The following is a 17211-nucleotide window of genomic DNA, read 5'->3' as shown; positions in this document are numbered from 1 at the left end:
ATTATTTTTTGTCCACTACCTGTATGTAACCTCCCATTTTTGAGCTCCTTCAACCAGCGCAATAATAAAAGGCTTCCTTTTTTACTTTATAAAATATTGTGGTATTTTTACGATGGGCTTCTGCTAATATATGCATATATCAGAAGCCCGTGGTAAAAATACCACATATATAAACATCATTATGAATAAAATTTAACAACAACAACCACAACAAAAAACCTGTACTTCCATCTTTATGGCAATGATCAGTATCAAGATTACAACACAAGTGCCGTTAGTATGGGCATCCCTACAGAAATGAAATTAATAAAGATACAGGAAACTGCAGCACAAACAATCAACCACCAGAACCATTGTTGTTGCACAGTCATGGATTTACAATCCCATATTGTTGAACTTTTTCAAAAGATCATGAAATGCGTGCAGGGGCAAAATAAAGGGCGCAAAAATAGCAAAAGGTGATCACTTGTGACTCCCAGGGCATGTTGAAGAATCTCAGCTTCCTGTATCCAAGTTAATATATTTCCAGTTTTTATATATTTATTAAGGACTGTACCCCAGAAATGCTGAAGGGCCAACTCGATAAACGTGTCCTTTATTGGTCCATTGTTAACACAAAGTGCTATTTACAAATTTTTGTATAGTGCAAAGAATATCAGAATGATAAACTTAAACCGATTTTGTTCAAAACAAAACAACAACAAAAGAACTGAATTAAATCCAAAACAAAGAGGTACGTATTCATGGAGTTATCGAGAACGGGAATGGCACGGAGCGCAAAACTATCAATGAAATCCAAAACCCTATCGGGATGTTTAAACAATTAGACCGTAAATCGGCCTAAGTTGGCTGTCTGAAGGTAACCTAAAAAAGTGGCCTTCCGTGACTCGTCCTTAGCTGTCAGCCATCAGGCCTGGCAGGATGGCATAGAGGCATGCGTACTCCCCTCTGAGCTGTCTAGCTCGGTTAGAATCCCGAGCCAGCTATATACTGTCATCTTGGTGATTCACGTGCAAGGCGCACATCAGCAAGGCGCACAACAACTCGTACACATCCATTGGAAGGACATCAAGCCAGAAGACCCGTCTGCTAGCACTGGTCGGTTGCCATCTGTAAAATCACTCCAACTATCCACTTTAACGTTAACACGAAAACAAATCGGATCCAAAAGCCTCAAACACTGCAAAAAAAAAAAAAAAAAAAGAATCATCGGACAAAAACAATTATTTGTTAAAATTGGATAAGCATTGTTATTGTGTACAATTCAAAAAATATTGTTATCGTTTATAATAATTTAGAAATACCTCGAAATTATGTTTATAAAGAGGTCAGACAAGGAAGGCCGAGGAACACCCACAAGAAAGGTTGTCATAATGACGAGGGCACTCAGAATATCAACACTAATCAACCAACCCCGTCCAGGTGGCTCAAATGTTTTAAGATGTACCTGGAATGAAAAGGTCACAGAATGAGGGAGTTGAGCTAAATGGGATGACTGAGAAATAACAAAAAAAAAAAACCAGATGCCATATAACGGAGGTCCTTCCATTTCTGTAAAATTTACAACTCGTACACATTTCAAAGCAACGGATGGGTTTGGCAGTGGTAGATGAAGGGGTAGATAGAGAAGGGTAACACTGTTACGACTGCTACGATTGCTCCATTGGGCAGTTGAGTTGAGGAATCTCAACCGTGCATTCCAATAGGTGATAGATTGTATACAATGTATGGGAATTCAAATGCATGTGGATTATGTTAAAAAAAAAGAAAAAAGGATTCATCAAACTTTGTAATGCAATCTGCAAATCAAGTATACTGTACAACTTACAAATAAACAAGAAATAAATCTTTTTCTTCTCTTCCCTTTATAAGGGGTGTGGTTCACCAGTACCAAGTTTCTTCCCTTCCTTGCCCACTATACTCCTCCACATCCCTCTGTCCTCAGCTCTCTCCACTCTCCACCCAGCCCCAACTCAGTGAAAAGGCAGAAAAAAATGAACCGTGAAAAACAACGAACACGTGCAACAAAGTACATTTGAGAAAGTCTCACGGTTAAGGGGTGATTTCTTTTTAACCAATACGAAAGGCTTTTTGTACAAGTCCAGGCCTGATATGATATGTCAAATTGTCCTCACTATCCCAAAATGCATTTCCTCTTGCACTCAACGCCCACCCACCTCTCCCGAGTGTCTCCCACGTCCCGTTATGCCAATCGAGTGGTCTCAATTTCAACAAAGGTCCTCGATATTCTACAAGCTCTTCATTTTTGTTTGCTCATGCTTCAGCAAATGTGCAAAGTTTTAAAAGAATACAAGATGGCAAGTGTAAATGGCAATCGGGTGGTTCGTGGTTTGGCTCACTTTCATCCTAATGGAACCGAAGCTAGCGCGGTATTGGGATGGTGCAGTTGGAATGAGGAATTGAAATACAAAATAAAAAAACAGAAACAAATACAATAGATAACAACAAATCATGGGAAGTGGGTGCAAAGAAAAAAAAAAAAAAGTAACTTTTAGCAAAACCTTGTCGATCCAACCAAGTGCTGTTTGACCACCAATCACAGGAGGACCGGAACAGAGTACCACGGCAAATTATGGAGGGAAAAGGAGAGGACGCAGGGCGAGCTGATATTATACCAGAACTCATGCTCTTTCAATCCTTTTATACCTGTACACCGATGGACAAGATATCAAGTCCAAACGAGGAAGCAGTGAATGAGAGAGAGCGAGAGAGAGAGCGAGAGCGAGAGAGAGAGCGAGAGAGAGAGCGAGAGAGAGAGCGAGAGCGAGAGCAAGAGCGAGAGCGAGAGAGAGAGAGCGAGAGAGAGAGCGAGAGCGAGAGCGAGAAAGAAGAGAGAGCCAATATAACCACAAGCTGCACAAAAGGAAGATTAATGGTCAAACCGTGAAAGATTACAGAGCTACAAAGTATCAATTCCATCGTAAAATGGATTAATTACCATTGAAGGCATCATTGTTGTCAACTGTGATCCAGACCAAACCCCTATGAGTAGTGATTGTGCAGTTGCGATGAGGTTAGTGGAGATGGAAAAACAAAACAAAAAAAACTGCGATAAATCATACCACAGGGTGTTATAAAGAAAAAGGGAAAGGGCGGGAGAGGGAGAGTGGGAATGGAGGATCGGAAACACCCAATCAGATGACGTCGTCATCCAATAGCTTATCAAGGCCGTCGCAAAGACGGCTAAGTGCAGGGCACAACGGACTGTCCGGCGTGTACACGGCTGTTAGAAAACCAGCGTCAGAGAGGCGACCAAAGACGTGGTCTACGCGCCCATGGGACTTTGCCGAGAGGTGATTCTCAATGAGTTTGTGCAGCAGACCCTTGCAAGTCTCCAGGTGCTTCATCAACACAGTCCGATCGAAGGTGAATTCTACTCGATAAAAGGTGACCACCGTCATCGCTAATTGATGAAATAGGGTCTTGAACCGCCGTGCAACTGCCATTTCCTCTGTGGAAAACTGGTTGTGCAGGGACAGCACCCCAACCTGAGAGGGTTATGGTGAGGGGGGCGGGGAGGTGACATGTAGGAGGACACAAGGATTGATGCTGCAAAAGCCAGAGCTCTCAGATCTTCAAAAAACATCCACGAAAATATGTGGTCTTTGTTCCATGCCCAGCCAACAAGGGACAATGAACTTGCCCAGTTTTTAAAAGCTGAAGGTACATATTGATGACTCAACTTACACACACATTCCTCACCTTCACGACAATCTTGATGATGTCCTTAATGACCTTTTCTGCTTCTTTTCGACTGTTCAAGTGTCCCCGTAACAGTCGGTATAACTCGTCGAGCACAGAGCCCGTGACGTCGTCCACGACAAGATTAGCGGCGCCGCGCGATGCCATCCCACTGAGAATCTTCTTTTGGGCCTTCAACGCCAAGCTCTTTGAGCTGAAGTTCTCTGTGGTGCCAGCCATCTCTGTGGGTCAAGGTTCATAAATACCAATCAATGTTATAATCATGACCTGAGAATCATCAATATATTGAGACATCGTTTTGAACAAGTCAAAGTGATTATTGGTACAGTAGATAATTATCATAGAAAGAACATTGGATCATATGTGAAACCACGTCAGAGACAATGTGTGCAGCACAATCGGTAACGATACGAATCGTTTTGCTGACTTTGTCTTGACAAATATTAGTCTCGAGTGAAATCGTTCGATATTAGACATATTTTTCCCCATCATCCATCCATATGGAGCAGATATATATATACATACATACACATGTATAAACACATACACATACACACACACACACACACACAGTACAGGACATAGTGACACACACACACACACACACACACACACACACACACACACACACACACACACACACACACACACACACACACACACACACACACACAGTGTACCAGACATAGTGACACACATGTTCTTCAAAAATGTTCTTCTCCAGACCCACCAGTCAGAATGCTAGCAAATTTGGGTTACAACATTAGGCCAGGGTCCACATAAGCTGCAGGTCCAGTGGTGCTATTTTTAATAATCGACTTGTCAAAAGTCGACTGTACATAATACTGGCTGGCAGGATAACCTAGAAATACGTACACTTGCCTCTGAGCGGTCTAGCCTGGGTTTGAAACTCAACTCGACTATACAATGCCACCCTGGTGTTTCCCAAATACAGTAGGACGTGGCATCAATTTGTGTGCCGGCCATTCAATGGTCAGCACTGGTTGTTGGTGGATGTCAAAGACCCCACGGTGTTTTTTTGTGACGAGCTGACAACAACAAACAACAGGCATTTTAAGGCCATTTTCCCTGCTAGAGTGGGGGTTAGCCTTGCGGTCCCCATGACAATCTTCTCCATTTTGCCCTATTTTCTGCATCTCCCCTTGCCCGCATTTCTTCTTCCACCATCTTTAGCCAAGTCTTTCTCGGTCTTCCCCGTCCTCTACTTCCTTCTACATTCATTTCCATCACTGTTCTCAACCAGTCACTTTCATCCTTCCTCAACACATGACCAAACCATCTCAACCTGTTCCTCTTCACAGCACCAATCACAGGCTCTATTCCCATCATCTTTCGCAATTCATCATTTGTCTTCCTCTCTCAACCCTGGTGTTGGGCTAGCGGCTAGGGTGCCAGCTTAGGATCCTAGGATCCTGGGTTCAAATCCCGGTCGATAGCTGAATTAACGCCAGGGGGGTTGACTCAGCCTGTCATCCTTCCGAGGTCGGCAAATTGAGTACCAGTTCACTGGTAATTCCCTGTTTGTCGTAAAAAGGCGACAAAAAGGGTTGGCGGCAGGAAGGGCATCCGGCCATAAAACATTGCTTCAAAAAGGGGACCAAAAAACAACAACAACCACGGTCCCCGAAAAAGGCCAACCCCCGCTTGCGGGGAAAAATGGCGTCTGAAAGGTGTTTTTTTCTCTCTCAACAATACTCCACACATCCACCGAACCATTCGCATTTCCACCCTTTCCAGTCTTCGTTGCTGTTCTACGTTCATTACCCATGTCTCGCTCCCATAAATTATAACACTTCTCACACATGCAGCATACACCTTTCCCTTCAGCTTCAACGACACTCCCCTCATCATCAGCATGTCACTCAGTTCCCGAAAGCTCTTCCATGCACATCTCACTCTAGCAACCGTTGCCGAGTCTGATCCACCTTCTCCATTCAGCATGTCTCCGAGGTAGCAAAATGTTTTCACACCTTCCAGCTTCTCGCCGTCTCCAAGATCCAATTCAACATTTCCTCCATCTGCAGCTCCCTCTGTGCACACCTTACACTTGAATGCAGCTGCCACACTGGTTAATGACCCTCTCAGACCACTACATTTTTGATGAACCCACTCAGCGCACATTGTACCTTGAATGGAATTCACTCCGCCACCCTTCTTGCACACAGCACACAGCCACTTCCCAGTTCTTTCCACCTCACCACATGCTTTACCACTCGCCATCACCTTCGTTTTTCCGATATTCACCTTCAGACCTTTTGTCTCCATACATTCCTTCCACTTGTTCATCTTCTCCTGCAGTCCAACCATACTTTCCGCAATTAACACCAGATCATCTGCATACAACTCCCACGGTACACCCTCCTTTACGTTCCGAGCCAGCACCTCCATCACAGCTACAAATAGTAGTGGACTTAGTACCGACCCCTGATGCACTCCCACCTTCACCTCAAACTCACCACTGTTCCCGTCCTTACAGCTGTGCGCGCTCTCTCGTACATTGCCATCACTACTCTGATCAACCATTCCTCCACTCCTAACTTCCATGAACATGCTGAAGGTGACGAGCTGACACCCTGAACAAATTACAAATTCCAACCTGGACTGCAGGTAGCAAGTAATCCGGTCTTCTTGGGGATGCCTCGACTCCGAGTTACAATGCTTCCTTTCTCAGAATGTGGTTGTTGTCTGGGAAGCAGCTCCAACACAATAAACTGTGCAAGTAAATGTGTCATGAACAGGTGCAGAATGAGTGGGTTTTAATAGTGAGGACAAGACAAGGGAAAGCACAAGTAAACAGAAGTTGCTATTGAGAAAGAAAGGTCACGGCTATCTTCACACAGAGCTAGCATACAGATTGAACAAAAAAAATTTATTTAATGTGAAATGGGAAGAGAAATGCTCATCACCAATTACATATACACAGCTATTTGGCCTAATAATCTGTAATCATATGAGGAATAAAGGGAAGAAGAAGAAGAGAATGGATAAAAAGTAGTGTTTATCTAAGCTCTGCTAATCAGAGAGACAATGGTTAAAAAAAAAAAAATCAAAGGAAAAAGACTTTCCGAGTCCTCTGTTAATTCCGTCATATGTTGTCATTGTTTCTGTACTTATCATGTCATGTCCCTATTTATGTAGGAAAAACTAGGACACTGAGGGGTGGAGAGCAAACCAACCTCATTTTCCCAGAAACTTCCCCCAATGAAATAGTGGAGCATTATCTCATCCTTGATGATGACCGTGCCGTGCCAGCATCAGAGTAAGCAAGTTACAAAAGGCCTTTTTGCCAATCCCAAACTGGTTGGCACACAAGACTGAAATTAAAAGGTTGGCACATATGATCCCAGGCTGGTTGGCACACACCATGCTGGAAAACCTGTGTCCTCCACACATCCCTCCCTCTGAAACCTCCACCTCTAATAGCTCAGCTCTGCTTCAAAGGAAGCATTAAAGGTAAATTTATGAACATGCATTGGGCAGACAAAACTGTTTGTTTCAGGACATGGAAATTTCTGCTATTACATCACATGCAACCTTGGAAAAGGCTTTGCACCATTTAAATAACTAATACTAAAGCTTCGCGGACAAAATATCGCGAGGGTAAAGGTTGACTGGTTTAAAAGGCCAAGATAGCGCAGAGGCTTTGCGCTGTTTAATCAAAGTTAAATTCCGGACCCGACTATAAAATCTCATCATGGGGTTTCACAGGCCAGGTGGTGCATCGGACAGTACTCTGTCCCTTCAAATGGGGCTTTAAGCTGGCGGTCCTGTTAGTTAGTACTGTGATTGCTGGTGGACCTCAAATATGCCACGGTGCCACCACCTCACCACCAAATATGCCACCAACCTCACCAAAAAAAAAAAGAGTACATCATTGCATGCAGGTGCACTGGTCAAAATGATGAATTGTTGCCATAATGTACAGAAGGCATTGCATCAGCGGCATAAATAACCACTACCCTCAGAAAGCAAACCAGCAACTAGGTGCTAAATACACATACATTAATCATCAACTCGAGAATTCTGATTCGTGTTCAAAATATAACATTCAATTTAGATAAGTTGTTCCTCGATCATAAAGTGACGATCATAGATGATAAGACAAACAGACAGACAGAGATGAACCAATTGCCTAACCCCGCTTTTCGCTTCGCGTGCAATAATTGAAAAGAAGCTTAGATAAGCAACCAGAGGTAGCATCCGACTATAGGCCAGGCATGATGGTGCAAATATAGCACACATGCAGATCTGTTCTGGGTTTGATTCCCATGATTCGCAGGCAGCACGGGGCATCACAAAGTGACCGTCAACATGGCGGAGACTGTCATCCTGCAGTGGAATGAAATTGGCTGGCTTAGTGATGATGACACCAGCATGGAATGAAGGTATTGGAAAGGGTGTTGGAGAGGAGGATAAGGAAGAAGGTGAAGAGCGACGAAATGCAGTTTGGATTTATGCCAGGAAGAGGAACGACAGACGCGCTCTTTATTGTGAGGCAGTTGCAGGAGAAGTACATGGAGAAGAGGAAGAAGTTGTTTCTTGGGTGTGTTGATCTGGAGAAAGCATTCGATAGGGTTCCATGCGAAGTATTGACATGGGCATTGAGGAAGTTAGGAGTGGAGGAATGGTTGATCAGAGTAGTGATGGCAATGTACGAAAGAGCGCGCACAGCTGTAAGGACGAAGGACGGGAACAGTGGTGAGTTTGAGGTGAAGGTGGGAGTGCATCAGGGGTCGGTACTAAGCCCACTACTATTTGTAGCTGTGATGGAGGTGATGGAGGTGTGACGCCGCCCTCTCCCCCCCCCCAGAATTTCCATGTTTTAAACGTTTCCCAGTATGTACCCTGGATTAGAATAGGTACACCGTATCCCTGCGTGTCGTAAGAGACGACTAAGAGGGTTGGCGTCAGGAAGGGCATCCGGCCATAAAAACATTGCCTCAAAAAGAGAACCATGACAATTACAATTACATATGGGCAGGGTACAGCCCGAAGTGGAGATCGGTTTCTGAGGTTTGGGACATGGAATGTAGGGACAATGACAGGGAGATCAGGAGAAGTGGTGGAAGTATTGGTCAGAAGAAGAGTGGACATATGTTGTGTGCAAGAGACGAGATGGCAGGGAAGTGGTGTGAGAATGGTGAAGGGTAGGCAGGGACAGAAATACAAGTTTATGTGGCAAGGGTGCCTGGAGAGTGTGAATGGTGTTGGTGTCCTGTTTTCTGAGGAGTTTGTAGACAGTGTGGTGAGTGTGACTAGAGTGAGTGATAGGTTGATGATGGTGAAAATGATGATTGGAAAGCTCTTGGTGAACGTCATCTCGGGATATGCTCCGCAGGTTGGTCGAAGCGATGAAGAGAAGGACAAGTTCTGGTGTGCGATAGAGAAGCTGATGGAAAACGTGAAAGATGAGGAAGTTGTTGTGGTAGGAGGAGACCTAAATGGACATGTGGAAAGGAGTATGGATGGTTTTGACGGAGTTCATGGGGGTTACGGATATGGTGTGAGAAATGGAGAAGGTGAAAGGATTTTGGAGTTTGCTGATGGAGCTGATTTGTTGATTTGTAATACTCAGTTCCAGAAAGAGGATAATAAGCTTGTTACATACACTTCAGGTGGGTCGACGACAACCGTTCACTACCTGATGGTGCGTAGGCGAGATAGGGGGCACCTCTGGGACACAAAGGTGATCCCGGGGGAGGAGGCTGTTTCACAGCACCACTTGGTTGTCTGCGACATAAGGGTGAAAGGTGCGAGGAGAGCTCGGCAGGTGAAGTACCAACCGAGAATGAAGGTGTGGAGGTTGAAAGAGGTGACAGTAAGGGAGGCATTAAAAGAGAGGCTGAGTAGGGTCGAGGATGATGTCGTTGAGCTTGAAAGTGGTTGGATGGAAATGAAAGCTAGTCTGTTGGGAGCCGTTGGTGAGGTATGTGGATGGACAAAAGGACCACCGAGGCACTCGGAAACATGGTGGTGGGATGATGAAGTTGGAAAGAGGATTGACGATAAGAGGAAGAAGTTCAAGGCGTGGCAGAAGGCGAAGGGTACGGGAGCAGAAACAGCAGAGCATGAAAGTTATAAGGCAGCCAGGAAGGCTGCAAAGAAAGAGGTAGCAAAGGCGCAGGAGGCATGTAGGAAAATGTTCGGAGAACGCTTGGATTCGGAAGAGGGTCAGAAAGCAGCATTCAGGATTGCAAAGCAGATAGCGAAAGAGAGGTGTGATGTGATGGGGGTGAGTTGCTTGAAGGATGAAGTGGGACAAATCGTTGTCGACCCAGATGGAATTAAAGGAAGATGGAAAAGATATATGGAAATGCTGTTGAATACAGATAATGAATGGGATGGCAACATAGAGAGTAACCCAGTTTTAGGAACGGCAGAGAAGATAACTGAGAAGGAAGTTGAGGAAGCGATAAAAGCAATGAAGGGTAGAAAAGCGGGAGGGCTGACGGGAGTTGTGGGAGATATGTTGAAGGCAGCAGGAAGTTGGGGTGTGAAGAGAATGACAGAGATCTGTAATCTGGTGGTGAAAGAAGGCCGCATTCCAGTGGATTGGGAACTGAGTACCCTCGTCCCTCCATACAAGGGGAAAGGTGACCCTCTGGAGTGTGGCTCGTACCGAGCGATAAAGTTATTGGAGCATGGAATGTAGGTATTGGAAAGGGTGTTGGAGAGGAGGATAAGGAAGAAAGTGAAGATCGACGAAATGCAGTTTGGATTTATGCCAGGAAGAGGAACGACAGACGCACTTTTCATTGTGAGGCAGTTGCAGGAGATGTACATGGAGAAGAGGAAGAAGTTGTTTCTTGGGTTTGTTGATCTGGAGAAAGCATTCGATAGGGTTCCACGCAAAGTATTGACATGGGCATTGAGGAAGTTAGGAGTGGAGGAATGGTTGATCAGAGTAGTGATGGCAATGTACAAAAGAGCGCGCACAGCTGTAAGGACGAAGGACGGGAACAGTGGTGAGTTTGAGGTGAAGGTGGGAGTGCATCAGGGGTCGGTACTAAGTCCACTACTATTTGTAGCTGTGATGGAGGTGCTGGCTCAGAACGTAAAGGAGGGTTTACCGTGGGAGTTGTTGTATGCAGGTGATCTGGTGTTGATTGCAGAAAGTATGGATGGACTGAAGGAAAAGATGAACAAGTGGAAGGAATGTATGGAGACAAAAGGTCTGAAGGTGAATATCGGAAATACGAAGGTGATGGCAAGTGGTAAAGCATGTGGTGAGGTGGAAAGAACTGGGAAGTGGCCCTGTGCTGTGTGTAGGAAGGGTGTCGGAGTGAACTCCATTCAATGTACAATGTGCGCTGAGTGGGTTCATCAAAAATGTAGTGGTCTGAGAGGGTCATTAACCAGTGTGGCAGCTACATTCAAATGTAAGGTGTGCACAGAGGGAGCTGCAGATGGAGGAAATGTTGAGTTGGATCTTGGAGACGGCGTGAAGCTGGAAGGTGTGAAAACATTTTGCTACCTCGGAGACATGCTGAATGGAGAAGGTGGATCAGACTCGGCAACGGTTGCGAGAGTGAGATGTGCATGGAAGAAGTTTCGGGAACTGAGTGGCGTGCTGATGATGAGGGGAGTGTCGTTGAAGCTGAAGGGAAAGGTGTATGCTGCATGTGTGAGAAGTGTTATGATTTATGAGAGCGAGACATGGGTAATGAACGTAGAGCAGCAACGAAGGTTGGAAAGAGTGGAAATGCGAATGGTTCGACGGATGTGCGGAGTATCGTTGAGAGAGAGGAAGACAAATGATGAATTGCGAAAGATGATGGGAATCGAGCCTGTGATTGATGCTGTGAAGAGGAACAGGTTGAGATGGTTTGGTCATGTGTTGAGGAAGGATGAAAGTGACTGGTTGAGAAGAGTGATGGAAATGAATGTAGAAGGAAGTAGAGGACGGGGAAGACCGAGAAAGACTTGGCTAAAGATGGTGGAAGAAGAAATGCGGGCAAGGGGGTTAACAAGGGGAGATGCAGAAAATAGGGCAAATTGGAGAAGATTGTCATGGGGACCGCAAGGCTAACCCCTGCTCTAGCAGGGAAAATGGCCTTAAAACACGTTGTTGTTGTTGTTGTTGTTGTTGTTGTTGGTAACGATGATGATCAACAATAGCCAGGGAAAACAAGGTGCAGTCTATTTTGTGATACACACACAAACCCAAACAAAGAAAAATATTTGAAACTTTTTTTGAAAATAGATTGGTCAAAACTCATTCAGATGCATAAATCAGTGTTGAGCAAGGACATTGTGAGAGAAATGTTGTCTGTGGATGCCATAAGACATGGCACAGACCTGATAGATAGAATTCCGTTTCTCTGCATCTGTTTTTCCTTGTAATAGACAAAGAGTAAGGACATTATACTCCAGACCAAGCCTTTACCTGGCATATCCCAATCATAAAAGCACACGGTCAGTGAGTAACTAACCCTCTTCTGGTTAAACTCCCAAAATCCATCGCTCACTGCTCACCTCCACTCATTTGTTCCTCATTCCTCTCAACCTTTGGAACCAACTTCCCCAGTCTGTTCGGTCCTATTCCTCCCTCCAGGGTTTAAAGACAGCTGTTCACCACTCACTACCTCAGATCATCCCCCACCCATACTCATGATCTCTTCTACCCCAGATGACCCCATTCCCAAGTGCCCCATTTTTCCAGGTTATTGTGATCTCCCCCGACCCCTCTCTGCCTCACCTCTTTTTATTTGTTAGTCGTCAGGTGGTTCGTTCCTTTTCTGTTTCATCCACTCTTTCCCCTTCCTGTGTGTTCATTCAACTTGTTTACCCCCCACATGTCTGTCTCCCCCTCCCTTGATCGCACTCTCACTTCTACTCTACTATTGGTGTTTCCCCCTTTCCATTTTATTCACTTCCTTTCTGCTCTAGCTTTTCCACGAGCCTCGGCCATGCATCCAAAAAAAGAAGAAAAGAAGTATTTTAACGCATTGTCACGGATTGAACGCTTTGCATGCGTAGAGCACAATATCTGCAACCGACGTCTTGATATCATACCCTGGAACATTGGTCATTCCTGGTATATCCCAACACCTGACCACAGGGTGAGGCTTGCACATCTACAAGGTCAGACTTGTCTGGAGCTCCGGTCATAATGTCCCTTAGTAATTATATATGCTTATATCCAGCCCTATGCAGGACCCCATAGTTTTAAGCTAAAGAGAGGTTGGAACTGGCAGATTATCCCTTAACCAAAAGGTTACTAATGAACTATTGAGTTTTTACTGACAATCTGAAAGTGATATTGTCATTAATACTTCTTGTACTAGCTCGGTGTCCAAGCTTTTCCATGAGTCTTAGAGCATGTATAAAAATGCTCCGACACCATGATAATCCAAACCTTTCATCATGACCTTAAGACCTAATTCTGGTACCTCAAGACAGATTTGATCCAACAACCTCTGGCCTGACAACTGCCAATGCAGTGTTCTTACTGCTAAGACGTTATGCTGTGGAGTTAAAATAGTATTATTATGGTTCCCGGAGGAAGGCATTAATTGCTGTCTCAGTCTGTCTCTCACACACATCTCGTTTTTTTCATTTCTGTTCCTCACAATTCTGTCTCTCTCTCTTACACAAACACACACACACACACACACACACACACACACACACACACACACACACACACACACACACACACACACACACACACACACACACACACACACACACACACACACACACACACACCTTGTTTTTTATTTTTGTTCCTCACAATTCTATCTCTTATAATTTTCAATTCTTATTTCTCTTATTTCAAAGGCATTTTATTAATTGTACATTATTGGTTCTTCCTAAACTTAAATACAAATAATTTAATGGATTGCTATAAATGATGTTAATTTCACAACATCCCATATTCAACTTTATTTAAATTGTAAACCTCAAAAATAGTTCCCCTACCTAAAGCAAGAACCTTAACCTGTAAGCAATATTGTACCTAAAGTAAGGACCTTAACCTGTAAGCAATATTGTACCTAAAGTAAGGACCTTAACCTGTAAGCAATATTGTACCTAAAGTAAGGACCTTAACCTGTAAGCAATATTGTACCTAAAGTAAGGACCTTAACCTGTAAGCAATATTGTACCTAAAGTAAGGACCTTAACCTGTAAGCAATTGACTAGTTTCCCGACTGCACGGATCATCAGCAGGGCACCGTTCTTCCTCGGTATTTCGATCCTTCCAGCCGAGGATCTCTCCAAATAGTGGATCCACAATCTCGGTTATGGATCCACATCAATAGATTACCTTCATCAGTAGATCCACGACCTCAGTGGCCTCCAGGCAGTCAGTCAACCCATCAATGCAACATCACGAACGAAACTTTTATCGTTAAAATGATTTAATGTATTATCACAAAGTTATAACTCTCCTGACACATTCCATTATATGATAATGCATTTAAATCATGCACATCTTACCTTAAATACAATATGTCCACCAACCAACACAACCACACCACTTACCTCTGGATCAAACTGCTTTTTCAAATATTCAAACAGTCACTGAAAACGGTTTTTTATGTTACCGTCTCCGAACAACCACTGAAAATGTTTTAAAAAATTGTAGTATATTTATTTTTAATAATGTACTGTATTTTATATAAATATCTCATGAATAATATTTTTACAATTCATATTGTATTTTACTAATTAACATGTCCCCTGCGGTATTATAATCACGTGTGTGTGTGTGTGTGTGTGTGTGTGTGTGTGTGTGTGTGTGTGTGTGTGTGTGTGTGTGTGTGTGTGTGTGTGTGTCCAGGCTGTAACTTTTTACCATTTGAGTTTTGTCATCAAATTTTCAACAAAGCTTTATTATGATAATATGGAGAAGACAAATTCATAATTTGTTCAAAAGGTCAAAGGTCAGCATCACCTAAAATCATAAATTTTCATCCAATTGACCTGAAATTTCAATTTACCATTTGAGTTTTGTCATCAAATTTTCAACAAAGCTTTATTATGAGAATATGGAGAAGGCAAATTAATAATTTGGTCAAAAGGTCAAAGGTCAGCGTCACATGAAATCGTCAATTTTCATACGATTGACCTGAAAATTTAATAATTTGCAGATTGGGTCACTGAATTGGTTCACCAATGAAAAGCTTGAAACTGATTGTTTTTTTTAGATCAAAAGGTCGAAGGTCAAGGTTGAGTAAAATCGCCAATTTTCACCTGATTGACCTGAAATTTAAAGAAATTGCATATCGGGTCACTGAATTGGTTCACCAATAAAAAGCTAGAAGCTGGGATTTTTTTTAGACCAAAAGGTCAAAGGTCAAGGTTGCGTAAAATCACCAATTTTCACCCGATTGACCTGAAATTTAAAGAATTGGCATATTGTGTCACTGAATTGGCCCACCCATCAAAAGCTACAAGCTGATTGTTTTTTTTAGATCAAAAGGTCAAACGTCAAGGTTGCGTAAAATCATCAATATTCATTTTGTATTTAAAAAAAAACTGTTTTCGTTATTTTGAGCATATGAAGAAGAAGAAGACATCTGAATACAAACAGATGCGGACAGGCTTTGCATTTTTAGATGCTTTTTAGTTTCACCTGCATCCATACCATAGAATAGCTTTTTAGAAATGTTTTTATTTAAGAAAGGCATTCATATAACGTGGAATGGAAAAGCATCTCGTTTATCAAATAATTTTTTGTGAAATTTATTATTATGGACATCAATTTGTAATTCTAAAAAGCAAACTGAAGTGGAAGTTTGATTTTTCCTTTTCAATTTGAGTTATTTTGGATAGACGTATATCATCATGAAGCTGATAAAATACAAATACACTTTAATGGATACTGTATTACCTTCTGCAAATACTTTAGCTAACACTCTGTCCAATGTGCTCACGAGCCTGTCATGGAGAATATTTGTGTACTAGTATAAAGCCCGTCAAAAATGACGAGTTGGAACAGTTTTTGACCGCACAGCCGGGTGAGCATGCCAAAGTCTGAAGTCTGGGCCTTGTGTCAGCGGTGCTTATTGGTTCACGAGTTATCAGGTGACCACTATATTCGTCATGTGTGTGCGTCTGTCTGTGTGTGTGTCTGTGTGTGTGTCTGTGTGTGTGTCTGTCCGCAGCATAACTACCCGATGATATCATCTGATCTTGATGAAACTTGGGTGGGAGGTTGATATCATGATGTAGTCCTGCCGAGAGTGGGCGTATTGCGCCCATTGTGGGCGGAGCCACGCCCAAAAAATATGTCTTTTTAGGGGGTAATCGAGTTCAAGCTACATCTTCTCCGAGGGGTTTGGTGGAATCTGACAGGGGTTTCGATATTTGGTTAGGCCAATGTCATGTGTCTAGCCCCACGGAGCTCAATTTTTTTTTGTTTTTTTTTGTTCATTTCATTTTCACCGAATTTTCGGTATGGTGTAGCTAACTAACCTCATAACTGATTATACATTATTTTCTATCTCATTTCAAGGTCAGTAACTTTCGTTTTGACATTTCCGGGCCTGGCCTGTCGGGGCCTGTTTCGGTCCGTCCTTTGTCATTGAATACCGCTCGCTCGTGAACCATCGTCGTCTCCTGACTTATATCATCTTTATTTATTACTAGGGCGTGCCCGCACGTACGTGCTTGCCCGTACGTGCTTGCCCGTACGTGCGTGCAAAAAAACATGCGTGCAAACAACAACAACAAAAAAAAACTTTGAAACCACGTGGCAGTAACGACCACAGAACCCCCCCCCCTCTATTTACATGAAATGGTTTGGTCCATTCGCAAGAAACCACGTGGCAGTAACGACCACAGAACCCCCCCCCCCCCCTCTATTTACATGAAATGGTTTGGTCCATTCGCAAAGCCAAAGCGAACGGCTTGCGAGTACGGTGACCATACCTTGGGAACCACTTGTCCGATTAATTTCAAACCTTGAAAAGGCACATCCTCGGGTCCCCAGCAATATACCTGGCAAGTTTCAAGTATATCGGACCGGTAGTTGTCGAGAAACAGCGGTCGCATACAGACACACAGAGATTACTGGAATTATAGATAGACTAGGGCATGCCCGTACTATATATATATCTAAAATTATATCCCCCCCCTCTATTTACATGAAATGGTTTGGTTCATTCGCAAAGCCAAAGCGAACGGCTTGCGAGTCCGGTGACAATCCCCCCCCTCTATTTACATGAAATGGTTTGGTCCATTCGCAAAGCCAAAGCGAACGGCAGTTACGAATCGCAGTTACGATGAATCGCAAAGTAGTTTTAATTAGTTTTAAAACATAGTTTAACGCCAACATAGTTTGCCAACGTGAAATAAATGAATACGCTCTCAAATGTGCCGTCCGAGGCAGAGTGTGTTCGCCACGTTCGGCACACGTGATAGCTCGCTGCTCTCTGATTGGTTGAATCGTTTTTTGGACATAGCTCGGTAACTACTTGTCCGATTAATATGAAACCTTGAAAAGGCACATCCTCAGGT

The 17211-nt window shown here is 43.4% G+C and overlaps 1 protein-coding gene across 5 annotated transcripts in view; it reads right to left on the bottom strand.

The window, feature by feature from the left end:
* Nucleotides 1-220: 220 nt before the first annotated feature.
* The window catches only part of TNFAIP8 (TNF alpha induced protein 8), a 46152-nt gene continuing 29161 nt past the window's right edge, over nt 221-17211 (bottom strand). For 3 of the 5 annotated variants that reach the window (XM_068126938.2, XM_068126939.2, XM_068126937.2), the window contains exons 2-3: nt 3724-3944; nt 221-3509 (exon numbers count right to left, since the gene is read on the bottom strand). In XM_068126938.2, the coding sequence (XP_067983039.1) occupies nt 3156-3509; nt 3724-3942 (573 nt within the window). In that variant the 5' untranslated portion in view covers nt 3943-3944 and the 3' untranslated portion in view covers nt 221-3155. Of the gene's footprint in view, nt 3510-3723; nt 3945-5669; nt 5969-6340; nt 6483-17211 lie in introns of those variants that run through there. The other 2 variants (XM_068126936.2, XM_068126935.2) reach the window with 2 other exon arrangements.

The sequence above is a fragment of the Myxine glutinosa genome, chromosome 10 (genome assembly GCF_964187855.1).
Source record: "Myxine glutinosa chromosome 10, kmMyxGlut1.1, whole genome shotgun sequence".
Taxonomy (NCBI): Eukaryota; Metazoa; Chordata; class Myxini; order Myxiniformes; family Myxinidae; genus Myxine; species Myxine glutinosa.
The sequence above is the reverse complement of the archived record's forward strand: the minus strand, read 5'-3'. Positions and strand labels throughout refer to the sequence as shown.